The 16498-nt window shown below is 50.0% G+C and overlaps 2 protein-coding genes across 2 annotated transcripts in view; one reads left to right on the forward strand and one right to left on the reverse strand.

Moving 5' to 3' along the window:
• kiaa0319l (KIAA0319-like ortholog) overlaps positions 1 to 9520 on the reverse strand; it is a 13422-nt gene extending 3902 nt beyond the window's left edge. The window contains exons 1-17 of the mRNA XM_017307390.1: positions 9234 to 9520; positions 7896 to 7951; positions 6835 to 6975; positions 6048 to 6134; positions 5115 to 5383; positions 4537 to 4599; positions 4290 to 4458; positions 3707 to 3805; positions 3533 to 3630; positions 3374 to 3464; positions 2764 to 2856; positions 2546 to 2678; positions 2337 to 2442; positions 944 to 1066; positions 743 to 866; positions 404 to 536; positions 168 to 316 (exon numbers count right to left, since the gene is read on the reverse strand). Of these exons, the coding sequence (XP_017162879.1) occupies positions 168 to 316; positions 404 to 536; positions 743 to 866; positions 944 to 1066; positions 2337 to 2442; positions 2546 to 2678; positions 2764 to 2856; positions 3374 to 3464; positions 3533 to 3630; positions 3707 to 3805; positions 4290 to 4458; positions 4537 to 4599; positions 5115 to 5383; positions 6048 to 6134; positions 6835 to 6975; positions 7896 to 7951; positions 9234 to 9520 (2221 nt within the window). The remainder of the gene's footprint in view (positions 1 to 167; positions 317 to 403; positions 537 to 742; positions 867 to 943; positions 1067 to 2336; positions 2443 to 2545; positions 2679 to 2763; positions 2857 to 3373; positions 3465 to 3532; positions 3631 to 3706; positions 3806 to 4289; positions 4459 to 4536; positions 4600 to 5114; positions 5384 to 6047; positions 6135 to 6834; positions 6976 to 7895; positions 7952 to 9233) is intronic.
• Positions 9521 to 10904: 1384 nt separating this feature from the next.
• On the forward strand, positions 10905 to 15282 carry ncdn (neurochondrin). Its single transcript, XM_008423023.2, has 8 exons — positions 10905 to 11105; positions 11179 to 11332; positions 11755 to 12694; positions 13351 to 13514; positions 13583 to 13821; positions 13907 to 14122; positions 14192 to 14334; positions 14848 to 15282. Exons 2-8 carry the CDS (start codon positions 11186 to 11188, stop codon positions 15264 to 15266), a joined length of 2268 nt encoding a protein of 755 aa, XP_008421245.1. The 5' UTR covers positions 10905 to 11105; positions 11179 to 11185; the 3' UTR covers positions 15267 to 15282.
• Positions 15283 to 16498: the final 1216 nt, after the last annotated feature.

A 16498-nucleotide genomic window follows, 5' to 3' on the forward strand; every position in this document is an offset into this window, starting at 1 on the left:
CTGCAGGCCTCCTGATTGGCTGTGAGACCCTGCAGGCCTCCTGATTGGCTGTGAGACCCTGCAGGCCTCCTGATTGGCTGTGAGACCCTGCAGGCCTCCTGATTGGCTGTGAGACGCTGCAGGCCTACTGATTGGCTGTGATACCCACTCCAGAACCGCCCACTGACCTTCTCTGACGATGACCTTCACCGTATCGCTGCTCTCCAGCTTCCTGTCGTCCGCCACCGTCAGCGTGAAATGGTACTCCCCGACCTCCAGACCCGTTACCGTGGCAACAGCTTTGTCTGCGTCGTTGATCTTCACGCCGTCCGGACCGCTGGAGGAGCAGAAAGCGTCCAGAAAGGGGTCTGTTTTTAAATCAGCTCGAGTCCAGTGAACCTCCAGAACCAGAACCAGAACCGACCTGGTCTTGGTCCAGTGGTACGAGGCGATCTTCTGGTCGTCGCTGCTCTTTCTGCCGTCCAGCGTGGTTTCATCCACCGGCAGCGTCAGCTCCTTCTCCGGCCCGGCGTCCGCCACCGGAGGCTGGTTGTTCTCTGCAGCAGAACCATTAGAACCCAGCAGAACCATTAGAACCCAGCAGAACCACCAGAACCCACCAGAACCAGTTTAAAATCTCTCGTTTTTCTTTCTCTGACCAACTGAAGAGTGTGAATACTTTCTGCTGTGTTTATTGGCAGACAGACCAACAGGAAGGTTCTGGATCTAATCGGACCATGAAACAAACTGAGGCGGTTCTGACCCGGTTGCACGATGACGATGACCTTGGACGTGTCCTGCTGTCCAGCCGAGTCCGTCACCGTCAGCTGGAAGGTGTAGTCTCCCTCCTGCATGGCCGACAGCTGCAGGATTGGCGTCCGGACGCCCTGGAAACCACGGGACACGGTGAGGCCAGCGCACCGGGGCCGACCCGGACCGACCCGGCGGCGCCGCAGAACCTCACCTGCATCTCCACCACCTTGTCCTTGCTCTCCGGGGTCAGCGACCATTCGTAGCTCAGGTTGTCGTGGTCGTCTGTGCTCTGGTTGCCGTATAGCGTGATGGAGTTCCTCGGCAGCTGGATGGCCTGGAGAGAGACGCACATTGGGTTGGTACCGCCTGCGGCCCGGTTCTACGGCCCGGTTCTACTGTTTAAGACTGCTGTTCACCCAGTAGTGGCTGCTACATTGTTCCAGAAGGTTTTATCCAAAACTAGCTCCTGATCTGATTAATGATAGACCAACAGCAGTAACTGAGAGGGAGAAGACTAGCTAATGTTAGCTTGGAGAGGCTAAGAACTACCATAGCTAGGTTGGTCATCCACTGAGTTGCCTTTTCCTCTACTACCCATTAGCATGGATAGGCTAGTGTTAGCATTAGACAGGTTGGGGTTTAAACTGGATATGCTAGTGCTAAGCTATCCAATGCTAGTTGTTATATAGGCAGTGGAGTTAGCTTAGAATGTCTAGGTTAACTCCACTGAATTGCCTACTTCTTCTGTTCATTAGCACAGATAGCATTAGCTAGCATTAGCATTGGACAAGCTGGTGTTGAAATTGAATAGGCTACTGCAAGGCTATCCACGGCTAACATTAGCTTTGGATAGGCTAACATCTAGCATGCCTTGGCTTGTACTAATTCTTTCAATTAGCAATTGGCTAAGGTGCAATTCCACCTAATATTTGAACTTTCACAAATTAAATAGAGATTTCACAAATTACCAACTAGGTTTTAAATATTCTGCTTCTAACGTCGCATAATGTTGTCCATGTTTGCAGCATCTGAGCACTGAAGTTTTTAACCCAGAGCTAATTAAAGGGCAGTATAACATTAGATGCTTTAGCCATCTAATACAGCATGTTTACACTTAGCATCGCTTTGGATTACAGTAAACAAAAATACAATCCTGGACCATGGTGCCTACAGATACTTCATGCTAACCATTTATCTTGATACGTTTTTCTACATCAGCCTAGACACGCTAGTTGTTAGCCTATCCAATGCTAACACAAGCCATGTATGATTATTAATGTTAGCCTATCCAATGCGAATGCTAACTGAACTAATGGTAACACCAGCATATCTAATGCTAATGCTAGCCTATCCATTATAATGGACAGCAGAGGAAGTAGGATGACCAGCCTAACCATGCTAATCATTAGCCTCTCCAAAGCTAACGCTAGCTAGTACTCTCCTGCTCAGTCAGTGATGCCGGCTGATCATTAATCAGGTCAGTAGCTAGCGTCAGAGCAGAAGTAGCAAGTAGCAAGTACCCCCCGCTGGGTGGAGAATAGTCAAAATGTTGGCACTGTTGGCACGCCGTACAGTCCAGAACCAACAGGAAGGAGGTTTCTGACCTGGTTTGGGCCGGCGTTGGCTACAGGCTTGTAGTCCTTGGCCTTGATAACAGACAGGGTAGCCTGGGTCGAGTCCGTGGCGCCGTCCGAGTCCGTGACGGTCAGACTGGAGGAGGAACGAGGAAGAAAACTCATTCACATCGTTTCACACCCGGTCTGTGTTTGGACCAGAACCTCAGCAGAACCGGCCGGGTTCCTCCACCCCCCACCTGAACGTGTAGTTCCCAGGAACCAGGTTGGTGAGGGTGAGGATGGGCGTGTCGGCGGAGACCTTCTCCTCCCTCAGGGGACCTTTGACCTCCTCCCAGTGCCAGGTCACGACCTTGTCGTCGTCGGTGCTCTCTGCGCAGAGGAAGAGGAGGAGGATGAAGGTTTGGGTCGGCGCCGTGGCGGCTGGCCGCGTTCGTGTCGAGTGAAAACCACTCACGGCTGCCGTCGATCACCGTGGAGCTGGTCGGCAGGGAGATCTCCTGGTACTTGGGGGAAACCGTGGCAACCGGGGGTTTGTTTACGCGCGGCTCTGCCAGGTGGAAAATGAAGCATTAAGTGGATCACTGAGCAGAACCAGAACCAGTCAAACACATCATGGGACGTTCATTCATGCGATCTGATCTGCTTATTTATCAACTGTGGTGTCCAAAGTGTGGCCTGCGGGCTGTTTGTGGCCCTTTGCAGGATTTTGTTCGGCCCAAGACCAAATAAAAAAGGTAATAATTTGGCCAACAAAACAGAAAACAGCTGATGAAATTAGTTTTTCTTTTAATCAGGCAGGTTGTTTGTGTTAATAATTCACGTTTCATAAATATTTACTTTATTGATGAGCAGAAAAGATTTTAGTGAAAAAGTATCTTTTCAATTAATAAATATAAACGGTCATATATAAATGTGTGTATCTTTCATTTTTCAAACAGCTGCTCCTCTCTTACTTCTTTTACCGGCTAAGTCTGAACAGAACCCGAACAGAACCTGAACAGAACCTGAGTAGAACCCGAACAGAACCTGAACAAAACCCGAACAGAACCTGCCTCCCGTCTCACCTGGTCTGACGGTGACGTTGACGTAGCCCCGCCCATAAGCGCCGTCTCCGTCCGTCACCGTCACCTCGAACACGTACAGGCCCACTGTTAGCTGGGGGGGGAAGAGGAGGTCAGACAGGACCAGAACCAGAACCAGAACCAGAACCAGAACCTGAGCACCTCGCTGAGCTTCAGTGTTTGTCCCTTGTTGCCCTCCACCTGTGCGCTGTAATCTATGGGATGCGTCTTCAGCTGCCAGTCGAAGGCGTAGCTGCTTCCTGCAGAGAACCAGACGCGGCGCGTCATGGAGGGAAGCTCCGCTCCACGACGCCCCGCCTCCAGGTGAGACCTTACCTGGTGGGGGAGTCGGGACCACGTAGGCGTTGAGCTCCACCTCGTTCCGCGGCAGCGTCACCTCCACGCTCTCTCCGGCCGAAACCACCAACTCCCTGACTGCAGGAGGAGAGCAGGACCAGTGAGCGGCGCGGTGCGTTCACTGACCCTCAGAAACCACAGAGGTTTACGAGACCCAAAGGTACGCCAAAAAACATCACAAGCTGCTCAGCATTCCTGATTTTAACTATTTATCATGTTTCGTGTTGGAGTTCATGAAATTACTATTTTATTCTCTTAAAATCCCCAAAACTTAAATGTATTTAATGACGGATGAATGGCTGCATGTCGTGCTGCAGCAGCTGCTGCGGCTGATCGTTTCTGGTTTGCTGATATTTGTTCAGCTCACAGGAACTGATAACTCAGTACTTCCTGTTTGCAGAGCCTCGGAGCGCCGCGCTGCGTTCCAGCTGTCGACACTAAAACGCCTCAGGATCTGGGAAAACCGCAGCTGACCTGCGGTGGGGGGCGAAGTCCACGCTCCCACCTGCAGGTCGTGCGACGCCCCTGCTGCCTCTCACCTGCTGGGGGCGGGGCCACTCACCTGCTGGGGGCGGAGCCACAGCCGTGTCGTTGGAGGACGCGGTGGCGTTCTGCGGCGGCAGGACCGGAACGCCGTCTGAGCTGCCATTGGCCGGCAGGCTGAGGTTCTGCTGGGCGGTCGGCAGCAGACTGGAGCTGCTGGGAGCTGTGGGATCGGCGCGCGGCGTCTCCTGCACACAGAGTCACGAACGGATCAGAACCGGAACAGAACCGGGATCTGCTGGTGGAGCGTTGTTCTGTGGCGTTACCATGGCGATGCGGCTGCGTCTTCCGGCATGTCGGGGATTCCTGCGCTTCATCCTGACCGGACCCTGCAGCAGGAAATAAAAACGTTTTTAATGTTGGGTTCAGTGACGTCATCGCGCCCGGGGCGGCCATCTTGACCGTCATGTTCACTTATTTACACTTTGAATTCAGGTGGAATATTAGAGCCAGTTCAGGATTTTTAAGTTTAATTACGAGAAAAAAGTCACAACTGTACATGAATAAAATGGCAAAAGAAAAAAGTTTTTATGAGAAAAAAGGTTTTTATGACTTTTGAACATCTGGTGAAACTTTGGAGTTGAGCGTTCAGCGTAACGGCGGGATAACGAGCCGAAATGTCTGGTGAATAAAGTACATTTTATAAGTGACTAATGCTGAACATGTGTGGTTTTCATGTTGGTTTAATTAAACACTTTTTCCACATCGGCTGAATCTTTTCTGGCAGAAAGAATCACCAACTTTAGAACTGCAGAAGCTTCTTTTTCCGGTAAATTTGCTAATATTATGACTTTATTCTTATAACCAAGCTAATTTCCTCCCTCAGCAATAAAACGAGCGCCACCTTGGCCAGCAGCTGCAGCAGCCCCAGCGACTCTCGGTGCGGCTGCGGCAGGACGGAGATGCCGCAGCCGTCCGTCCGGGAGCAGCCCAGCAGCACGCAGCGCCCGCCGAGGCTCCACACGGCGCCGCAGCCCGGCCGCAGGCAGCACGTCTCCCAGCAGGTGGCGCCGCCCTGGCCGGACGCCAGCGGGAACCAGCCCAGGCTCAGGGTGCTGCTCCAGTGGATCCCCAGGACGCCGCCGGAGACCCGGCACAGGGCGGCCGCCTGGCCTGGAGGGGGAGGAGTCAAAGGGTCAAAGGTCGCAATTCAGCCCACACACAGCAGAAGAATCCAGACGGGGAATCTAAACGATCCTGAAAATAACGCGGTAATGAAAGCAGTCAGTGAACGCATCACGTTCCAAACACGTCCAGACAGAACCGGGTCAGAACCGAATCAGAACCGAGTCGGAACTGTCTGTTTTATTTTGTCTATGAAATTTTCGTGTTTTAAATAAAGTTATTGGAAAAACCGAGGGGCTGCGACGAGAGGAAACAGAACTGCTGCGTCTTCACACACTTCAAAATAAGAGCCTGAACATAAACGTTGATAATCCAAACTGGTTAAAATTTCTTCAACTGAAAGTTTATCAAATAGTCAATTAAATTAGAATTTATCTGGAAACGTTAATAATGGGAGAGATAAACGTCAGCAAAGAAGCTAAAGCGCTAACATGCTAATAGCTATTAGCATGTTAGCGCATGTTTGGCCATCACTGGTTTTAGTTCAGCTTTAACTGAAACCTTCGGTTCCGTCTCCTGGTGGGACAGATGGACCGAGGACGGCCCAACTGGCCCTTTAACTGCTGTTGCCATGGCAACGTGATGGCGCCAGAGCGGAGGGCAACGCGGTCCAACCCTGCGGTTCGTCTGTCGGCCATGTTGGCTGGCTTACCTGTGGGCGGAGCCAGCAGCCACAGGTGGGCCAGCAGCAGCAGCAGCAGGTCCGGACGGCCGGACATTTTCCACCTGGTACCGGAACCTGCAGGAGGGACGGAGACAAACAACCAGAACCGGACCGGAACCAGAACCGGTCACATTTCATCTAAATTATTCATAGAAATGAAATAAAAAATAAAAAAAAACATTTTTACTAAAAATAAATAATAAAACAGCTAAAAATCAAATAAGGTTTAATTTTGTATTTAATCTTTGCTGAAGACAAAAAACTCAAAATATTAGAATAAAGATAAAAAGACCAGAAATGTGAAAATAAAACAGAATAAAGTGAATAAAGTGGGACAGACAGAAACATAAATATTCACAAACTGACTAATAATTAAAAGATTAAATGTTTCCTCATTTTGATTCCTAAATATTTTTCATGTTGGAGTCAAAATTATTACTTTATTCTCCAAATATTAAAGTTTATTTTCTGTATTATTACAATTTTACTTTCATGTTTCAGTTACGTTTATTTTTCTTGTCCTAATGAAATTTTAATGATTTTTTTTATAATAAAGAAAAATAACATTAGAAACATTTAGTAACTAAATATAATGAAGAAATACATGAATTAAAAAATAACAATTAAATGAAAATAAACTATAAATTACAGCAAAACAAATTATACAAAAATGAACAATTTAATGATTAAAAGTTACATTTGAATAAATTTACAAATAAAACTAAATGTGATAAAATAGATGAAATAAATGTTTCCTGGATAATCAGCTGCTCACCTGGTTCTGGTTCTGGTTCTGGTCCGAAGCTCAGATGAAGATGAGGAAGAGGAGGAGTTAGGTTGGCAGTGAGCTGCAGTGAGGCGACGGGTGAAGACGGGTCGACACCAGAACCCTGACCACCAGATCCAACATGGCCGCCTCAGGAGGCTGCGGAGCAAAACATCGGATCAGCCGGGAACCAGAACCACCCGGTTCTGACCGCGGGTCCAAACCGTTTCGGGCCCTTCAGGTGAGAACTGCAGAACCAAACCCACAGGTTCTGATCCGGCGTCGTCATGGCAACGAGTAACAACAAATCTGACATTTTTCATCATTTCTGATTTTCTGATTGGCTGATAGATTCATGAAGCTGGTTTCCGTCAGGAAAACCACCAGAGGAGAACCGTGGGAATATTTTAATCTAATTTTAAATCTACTATTTAAAACACTAGAGTATCTAGTTTACATGATTTGGATCAACATTAGTAGCTTTTTCTTCTTCTGCTCTTTCCTTGTTGCTAATGAAATAAAATGAGCTTCACAATGTTACACTGACTGTGTAGAAAATGTGAATTGTTTGTTAATAAAGGTCTAAAATCAGATGGAATTAGGTTATTCATGCTGAATGAATGTCATAATTACTGATTATTATTTATTATATTTAGATCTTTTCAGTTTATATTTCTGTAAATATTCTCTAATCTCTGTGGGTTTACAAAGAGGTCAGAGGTTAAAGCTGTTTGGAGTCGTGGCATGGAAACGTTTGGGAACCCCTGAGCCAACCTCCAACCGGATCCAACTGGGTCAGCAACAGAACCACGACCCGAACACAGCGGCAGAGCTATGACAAAACCAGGCCTAGTCAAAGTCCAGAGCTCAGCCTGGGGCGGGACCTGTGCCAGTGTTTACTCTTCTTCTTCAGTGAATATCCTGCGGAGCGTGACGGTGAGGTTGTCTCGACCAGAACAGCAGAACCGGGCCGGGCCGGGTCTGAGTCTGTCAGCACAATTAAAACTGGTTTTGCTTTGAGCTCCTGAAGCCGGTTCTGTTTCCGGCCCGGTGATCCGGGCCCAACCCACCCGCACGGTTCTGCCTCCTGTCTGATATCCGTTTCCTGCTGCAGTTCTGCTGGCAGCTTTTCACACAGATCCAACACTTAACGAGTCAGCTTCAAAACACAGCTTTTGGCCTAATTAAAGTCAGAGAAAAGCTGAACACAGGTCTGCAGGAAGAATCCCTGATTGTGTTTGAAGCAGAACCGGCCCAGAAGGGCGGAGGCAGACTGGAGGCGGTTTGGTCACATTCCTTCATTCTGGATTAAATAAAAAATGTAGCGGGAAAGTTTCTGAGGAAACATGGTTCTGCCAAAGTCTGAACCGAACCAGAGGTTCTGAGGCTGAGTTTGGTTCTGTAGGCCTCAAGTTTCAGCTTCAAAGCCGAAACATGAGGGTTGTTTTGATTCCACGTCAGGAGAATTTCCAGAATTAGCTAAAATGCTATTGGTTAGCATGCAGGCTATCACTGGCTGCTATCACCTTGTCAAAATGAATTCTATTATTAGCATGATTGCTAAAACTAGCATGTTGACCTCCAGTGAAAATAGCAAAACTTCTAAGGTTAGCTAAAATGACGTCAGTAGCATATGGGCAGCATCACAATCATGTCAACAAACTCCAACTTACTCAGGATGCTAACTCCTGTTTTTACATCAAATGAGCCTGAATGTTAATTAATTGTTGCTAATATACTAACATAAACCTGCTACACCTAGCATGCTGACCTGCAAGAATAGTCCATCTAGTATACAAACAGTAAAGCGAGGCTAAAATGAGCTAAAATTCTGTTAGCTTACATGCTACCATTAGTATGTGGGCTACCACTAGCATGTTTTACTTAATGTAATTGCAGATATTAGTAAATAAGAATCAGACTTCCTGTTGACAACAGTTTATCTTACATCTTCCAAAAGCAAGATGTAAGATTAGCATGTTGACTATTATTGACTAGCATGTTACGTTTAGCTCAAAATGAACTACAACACTACTGTTAGCTTAACTGCTACCGTTAGTATGCGTGTAATACTAACATTGACTTTCTGCATTTGGTAAACAAACAGTTAATGAGCTAAAATGAATTGAACTGATGCTGATTATGTTGGCTAACATCTACAAAACAATGGAAAGCTAACGTCAACAGTGGAAAATACAGTAATGAAGAAGCAATAAGACGAAAGCTCTGAGGCCCCATCACTGAACCCTGAGGGCCCCCATCACTGAGCCCTGAGGGCCCCATCACTGAGCCCTGAGGGCCCCATCACTGAACCCTGAGGGGCCCCATCACTGAGCCCTGAGGGGCCCCATCACNCCCCATCACTGAGCCCTGAGGGCCCCATCACTGAGCCCTGAGGGCCCCATCACTGAGCCCTGAGGGACCCCATCACTGAGCCCTGAGGGGCCCCATCACTGAACCCTGAGGGGCCCCAGCACTGAACCCTGATGGGCCCCATCACTGAGCCCTGAGGGGCCCCATCACTGAGCCCTGAGGGGCCCTGTGGAGGTCTCTGTACACTCAGAGCTCTGCTGCACCAAACCAGCTGAAGGTCTCCGGTTCGGATCCCTTCATGAGTCCAGATCAGAACCCTGAGACCTGACAGAACCTGGCTAGACCTCCGAGTCCGGACCAGAACCTGATGCTGGGTCTGCATTCAGCTCGAACCGACCCACGACGGGAATAAACTTTCCGACAACATGGAGGGATCGTTCACCGTGGATCTGACATGCGTGGAAACTTCCGTCCGCGGTCACAGCGGGACGGAAGGAGCCGCCGGAGGAGCGTGGGCAGGCCGCCGTGGAGTGGGTCGGGTTTGCTGCAGCAGGTTGGCGCTGACAGCCCGGTACCGCAGGTTCGGTGAGGCTTACCTGTCTAATCCAGGATCAGCCGCGCGGAGGCACCTTCAGGCTAACAGCTGCGGTCATCTCTCCAGGAAATGGGGCTGGACCCGGAGCTCGGTCCCGGTCCGGAGGTTCCGCCAGCGGTGAGGCCGCCTCCCAGGGTTCGGTAGCGGAGATGTGCCGCTGGTTCTGGCCCTCTGCACTGTAAAGTGGGTCAGAGCGGATCTGGACAGCTGATGAGTGACGGATCAACCGTGTAAAACACAACTTCCGGTGGAGGGATTTTCAACTTAAAAGTCTAAAAGGAATCAAATGAAGGGAACATTTCGAGTTGAAATACTTTCCTCGGGATGGACTCGTTACAGGTTCGGTTCTGTTATGTAACCAGTCAAACTGTGGGTTTAAATCTTCATTTACCTGAATATTAACGAACTTTAATCAGACTTCCGCTTTGCGCCACCTGGCGGCAGCTTGGCGCTACTACACCAACTCGGTTTAAGGGAGGGATGCTGTACTCTGCTCTGATTGGCTCTGATTGCTTAAAAGGTGAATGATGACGTGCTTGGAAGTTAAAGTATGGAAAACCATTTTGATCAATACTTTTAAAAGTCATTGAGACCAATCCATGACATGCAGCTGATTATTTATTTAGCTTTAGCTTTAATCAGTCCGTCACAGATACCAGAGCGAACCCTGGACCCACCTCACAGTCAGACAGTGTTGTTACGAAAGATAATGGTTTTAGAGAGAATACCTGCCAACGCCATGCAGAAAGGTCACTGGGCAGGATTCAAACCTACAACCCTGGTTTTACTAGGCAATAACATATTGCCTAGTAAAACCGGAGGACCGGGTGGATCCAGTTATACAACCTTCTACTGACTGACTCTCTACTCAGAAACCATTTTAACTCCTCAGATTATGGACAGTAGATAAGGCTGAAGAGTCACGGGTTGCATCTCTTACAATCAGCCGGCAGATCACCTGGGAAGAAATGACGACAAGGTGGTGTGGGAGGAGATTACCTCTAGAACACCGTACTCCCCTGTGGGAGCGGGTTATTGAAGTCTATGACGTCATCAATCACTGTAGGTGTATTCTTAAAAAAAGGTATTATTAAAAATATAAACACCGGAAACCCAAACCACTGCCTGGAATACCACGCTTCAACGTTTCTGTCTCCGGCTGACGCGCCGGCTGTGAAACGATGCACACCCAGTCAATGCCTCGTTTTCACGGCGCGGCTTAAAATGGCGCCCTCACTACGCAACAAACCCTGATCTGATTGGTTCCCCGCGACTGTTTGAGGGTTTTTATTGGTTTCTGGTAGTTTATTTTGATACGGGAGGATTTAGAAGCTGCTGTGCTGCGTCTGGGAACAGCTGACACCTCACTAAGGTGGTTTAAGAGTTTCCCTGCTGTCGGGTTTCACATTTTCAGCTGACTTTAAACTACTGTTGCTGGTTGCCAGGGTTACCATGGGTGACCAAGCGGCAGATGAAGCGGAGCAGGGAGCAGCAGGAGGAAGGTGTCTCAGTGAAGCCCAGACACAGGTGTTGGACAGGTGTCTGCACGCGCTCAGGCACGCGAAGAATGACAGCCAGACGTTAGCGGCTCTGCTGCTGGTGAGTTTCAGCCTGCCGAGCTTAATTCAGCCGGCTGTAAAGATTAGCTTCGCGCATACATGGTGTATTACGGTAAGCGGTAGTGGAGTCCCGGCAGCCAATCGGCTGCCTTATAGACCGGAAACACTCGCAGATAAACATCCAGAGAACGGTCCTTCAAAATGAAAGTTTTGTTTCATTTGAATTTATTGCTCCTTTGTTTGGTCCAATACATCATGAAGCAATTATTGTAAAATTAAAACTGGTTCAAATGGCTGTAAAATGTGGCTAAAATCCATGACCAGCTTTTTAAATAATGTTATTAATTACATTATTACAGTAAAACCTCCATCTATGTTTTAACAAAAGCTGATAACCCTGCTAACTGGACCTGGTTCTGATTCAGTTCAGGCCTGGTTCTGACCCGGTTGTGTCTCCCTCAGATAACGCGGCTGTGCCCGGCCAGCCAGCTGGACCCGGCCACCATGCGGCGGGTGTTTGAGGCGGTGGGCCCGGCCCTCCCGGCCCGGCTGCTGGTCACGGCCCTGCGGGACCCCGGGGGGGCGGGACTTCCTCCCCAGGAGCTGCTGTCTCTGGGCGCCGCCCTGCTGGCCGCCCTCAGCACCGACCCCAACATGGCCGCCCGGCCCCAGCTGCTCGCCACCGTGCCGCTGCTGCTGGGCCTGCTGGCCGACGGGCCGGGATCGCAGCAGCAGAACCGGGCCGAGGCGGGTCCGGAGGCCCGCCCCAGAGGGAGCGGCGGAGAGGGGGAGGAGAGCAGGAGGTCAGAGGTCAAGTCTCTGGACCAAGCCGTGGTGGCGGACTGCTTCCAGGTTCTGACGGCCGTGTTAGGGCTCCTCCGGGGCCCGGAGCGGCTCCTGGCCCGGGGCGCGGTGCCGGCCCTGTGCCGGGCCGCGGGTCAGAACCGCTGCCACCAGAGGGCGCTGTCGCTGCTGGGCTGCCTGCTGTCCAAAACCAGAGAGGAAGCCTGGCGCAGACACCCGGCAGAACTCCTCTCTCTGCTCCTCAGGCTCTGCTCTGAGTTCTGCCGGGCCTCGGACCCGACCCGGCTGCAGATGTGCGCCCAGCTGGTGCGGTTCCTGCCGCCGCCAGAGGCGGCGCAGCAGAGCGCGGAGCTGAGGGAGGCGGTGGGCCGAGTGTGGGCGGCGCTGAGACCCACGCTGCAGGCCAAGCTCACGCCCAAGCAGATCGGGCCGGTTCTGGTTCTGAGCGCCTGCTTACTGGACCTGTACGGCTGGGAGTCGGTGGGTCCGGCCCGGTTCTGCTGCCTGCTGGTGAACCGGGCCTGCGTGGAGGTCCGGATGGGCCTGGAAGAACCGCCTGGGAACGATCCGAGTCCAGAGCTGCAGAACACGCTGACAGGTAGTGTCCGGTTCTACCGGGTCCGACTGTCCTCTGGTCCAGAACCAGAACTCGGTGTAAAGGGTCGTTAAGTTCTGGTTCAACGGATGTAAAATAAATCCTATAAATAGAGAAATAAATACTTTAATAAAGAACCGACTGTTGGTTCTATTTTTACATGTCAATGAGTTTCTGACATCAGATGATGAGTCGGTTCGGTTCGGGTCGGTTCGGGTCGGGTCGGGTCTGGAACAGTGTTTGTGTTTTAGTGGATTAGTTTGTATAAACATCAGATGTTCCCTGAATCACACAGCAGTTCCAGAGTCTGAGTTGGAAACTCGGATATTATATCTAGAAAAAACGCATTTCAAAAATTACTAATTTATTAATTATTAATTAATTACTAAATTAATCTAATTGTCTGAAAAAAGTGTAGAAATAATATGGAAAAAAAGTTTCAAATTTGTTTAGATGAAATTTGAAGGAAAAAGTCAGAAAATACAAAATCTAAGTAAAAAGGATCAGAATTAGATTAAAAATATAAAATCTGAAAAGAGTTAAAGTATTTAAAAACATCATAAATTTAGATTCACGTATTGCAGACACATTGGGACTAATTTCTCTCCGTAGATTCTGGTCCCAGTGGAGCTCATTTCTTCTTCTTCTCCTCCCTGCAGGATGCTACCGCATCATGGAGGCGGCCATGGAGCAGGCCTGCACCGCCGGCGACGCGGCGCCGCCTCACCGCTCCGCTCTGAGCGCGCTCAGTCTGCAGCAGAGCCGCCAGGTTCTGGAGGTTCTGCAGGAGGCCTTCTCCGCCGTCATCTTCTACCTGCAGCAGGTGGGCAACTGGACCCGTCTCCTCCTGCGGGGGGCGCTGCAGAGCGTGACGCGTCTCCTCTCCCTCAGGTGGCGCCTGACCGCTTCTCCGACCCGTTTGTGCTGGCGACGTTCCGGGCGCTCTGCGCCTGGCTGGCCGAGGAGACTTCCTGTCTGAAAGAGGAAGTGACCGCGCTGCTGCCCTTCCTGATTGGCTACGCCCGGCGCCACCTGCAGGAGGGAGCTGCCGAGCCGAGCCTCTCTGATTGGACGGCCCGACTGTCTGTCAGCGAGGGGGGCGGGGCTTGGACGGGCACCGGGGCTCTCAGGTAAACCCAGAACCTGCTGCAAGAGCGGGTTCCGCTGTGGCACAGGCCCCACCCCCTTCTGATGGAGGCTCCGCCCCCTCTGCAGGTACCTGCTGCCCGCCCTGTGCCACCTGTCGGCTGAGGACGCCCCCAGGAAGGTGCTGCTCAGCGTGGATGCCCCGGCGCTGCTGGTGGACTTCCTGGTCCGGACCTGGACCGACCTGAGGGGGCGGAGCCAGACGGCGCTTCCCAGAGACCCCAGCATGGAGACGGCGTGCTCCGCCCTCCTGAACGTGACGGTGACGGAGCCGGACAGAGTCAGGTAGCTGCAGGTTCTGGTTCTGGTTCCTGGTGTTTGGTTCTGGTTCTGATTCCATCGGTCCGTTTCCAGGAAGGATCCATGTTTCAGAACCCTGGAGGCCCACCTGAGTGAAGCACTTCCTGTTCTGATGAATAAGCCCCGCCTCCTGGTCCTAGCAGCCAATTACTGCACTCTGGGGCTGATGATTGGCCGGTTAAAGGCTCCAACTGGAGGTCAGAGTTCATTTCCAATCCTCCAGCTGATCATTTCCAGCTTCCCATAAGTTACATTTTCCATAAAAGTTTGTTTTGTAAATAAAGTTAAACTGTGTTGAAGTTTTGGTTATTAACTATTAAGACTTTTCCAAGTTGTTTCTAATTATTTATATTCACGCTCTTATTTTGAATTAAGTGAATCCATTTCCTGCTGGAGTCTTTAAAATCTTTTAGCACATTGTATGTTATGTAGATGTAGCGCTTTAGCATTAGCTTCAGCTATGCTGCTATAGCGTTAGCAGAACTAAAGTTTATGATTAGCGCTCTGTGGTTAGCGTAGCTAACTTTTAAGCTGGCGTTGCCACCGGTGATTGTTTGAAATCAGTTTTCAGCACTAATAGAAAGTTGTTTGACCACTTTTTGAAGCCGGTGGTTGGACCGGGCCTGAAGCGAATCAGAACCTCCTGCTGCGGTGAACCGGACCTCCTATTTGTCTGTCTGTCCGTCCTGCTAACTGTCCCTTGTCTTCAGGTCCGGTGGATTCGGGCCAGAGACGTTTCTTCTCTGTAACCCTGCGGTTCCTGCGCGGTGCCCTCCGCCCCGGTTCCGGTTCTGGTCCGGTCCAGGTGAGCGCGGACTGGGAGGAGAGCTGGGACGAGGCGGCGGAGCTGTGGCGTCTGTCCCTGCAGGCGCTGGGCGGCTGCGTCCGGGTTCAGCCGTGGCTCTCCGGCCTGATCCGGGACGAAGGCTGGCTGCGGCACACCGTGGGCGTCCTGACGCAGAGCGGCGCCGCGCCAGAGCGCCACAGCCAGGAGGCGCTGGAGGAGGCGCTGTGCGCCGTGGCGGAGCGCTGCCCGGACTGCCGGCGGGACGTCCGGGACGCCATGAGCAGCGGCGGCGCTCTGGGCCACATGAAGAGGCTGAAGGCGGCGGTGGGACTTAAAGATTAAAGGAGGTTCTGCTGAACTGTCTGGTGTGCTCTTTACCTGGTTCTGGTTCTGATCAGGTTCTGGATCATGTTGTAGTTCTTTCTTTTGTTTAATAAAAATCTATTTTATTACTGAAGTTTCCCGTTTCCTTCCTCTGATCCTGCAGTTCTCTCTGCCGCCAGCAGGCGGCGCACTGACTCCAAACATCAGTTTTCTGCAGACCGACAGAATCCCGAATTTTCCCGTTTTCCGGATGTTTTTCTGGATTAATCCCAGAGTTCTGGAAAGGTTCTGATCCGGTTCTGATGGTATAAAAACAGGAACCAGAACCTCCTTTTTAAAATAATTTATTTTGTAACTAAAACCATAAAACCAATCAGGTGACCGGCTGGGATCAGAACCGGAACATTCTGATGGGTTTGGACCGGGTTACACTCTGGTAGTTATGTTCCTCTTAAAAACATGTGTTTAAATTATAGCTTGATGTAAAATCTGTAATTTTATTTTTCAGGTTTTTTTCTTTTATGGTTTAATATAAACAGATCATTTCGGTTCCGGTCCAGTGACGTGATTCTGACTTCCTGGTTTTAATGTTTTGCTGCTTCGCGCTCCTCCTTTTTTCATCACCTGATGATGAATGACCCGGTTCGGTTCTTTCTCCAGAAGAACCGGTCCTGCTGCAGAGCAGCTTGAAAGAGAAAATGTTGAAGCTTTCAGACGAACCAGACCCAGAAGAGTTCTGGACCGGACCGAACCTTTGGACCGGACCGGACCGAGTTGTGGAGAAAATGCTTCAGAAATGGGTCCAGATTCTGGAGCTGCCGAACTTTTCTGCTCCAGTTTCAACAGTTTTTCTTCCCACCGGCAGCAGCTGCTTCAGGATCCATTCCGTCCAGGACCGGAACCACTGGAGAATTTATCAAATACTCAATGAAAATGATTTAAGAGGAAAACTGGCTTCATTTCTTAAACTTTGATCTTGTTTTTCGTTTATTTCGTTGAAACATTTGGTTTGAAACCGGAACATTTATTAATGAATCACCGGAAGTTGGACGTTATTCTCTCCTGACGCTTCAGCTTCCGGTTTAGTTTTAACCAGAAATTTGCTTTAAAACTTATGGATTTTCCTCCGAACTGGATCAGAACAAATTTCTGGTTTTCTCAATGTTTGATGTTTTTCTGGAGAATCCTCAGAGGTTCTACTGGACCTTCAGAACCGGTTCTGGTGTAAGGCAGTGGGATGGTCTCTGCTG

Source organism: Poecilia reticulata, linkage group LG11, assembly GCF_000633615.1.
Source record: "Poecilia reticulata strain Guanapo linkage group LG11, Guppy_female_1.0+MT, whole genome shotgun sequence".
Taxonomy (NCBI): domain Eukaryota; kingdom Metazoa; phylum Chordata; class Actinopteri; order Cyprinodontiformes; family Poeciliidae; genus Poecilia; species Poecilia reticulata.

Excerpts from the sequence above, each read along its gene's own strand:
- ncdn (XM_008423023.2), top strand. The coding sequence starts at position 11,186 with ATGGGTGACCAAGCGGCAGATGAAGCGGAGCAGGGAGCAGCAGGAGGA. Across the intron at positions 12,695-13,350 it reads GCTGCAGAACACGCTGACAG|GATGCTACCGCATCATGGAG; the intron begins GTAGTGTCCGGT and ends TCCTCCCTGCAG. Across the intron at positions 13,822-13,906 it reads ACGGGCACCGGGGCTCTCAG|GTACCTGCTGCCCGCCCTGT; the intron begins GTAAACCCAGAA and ends CCCCCTCTGCAG.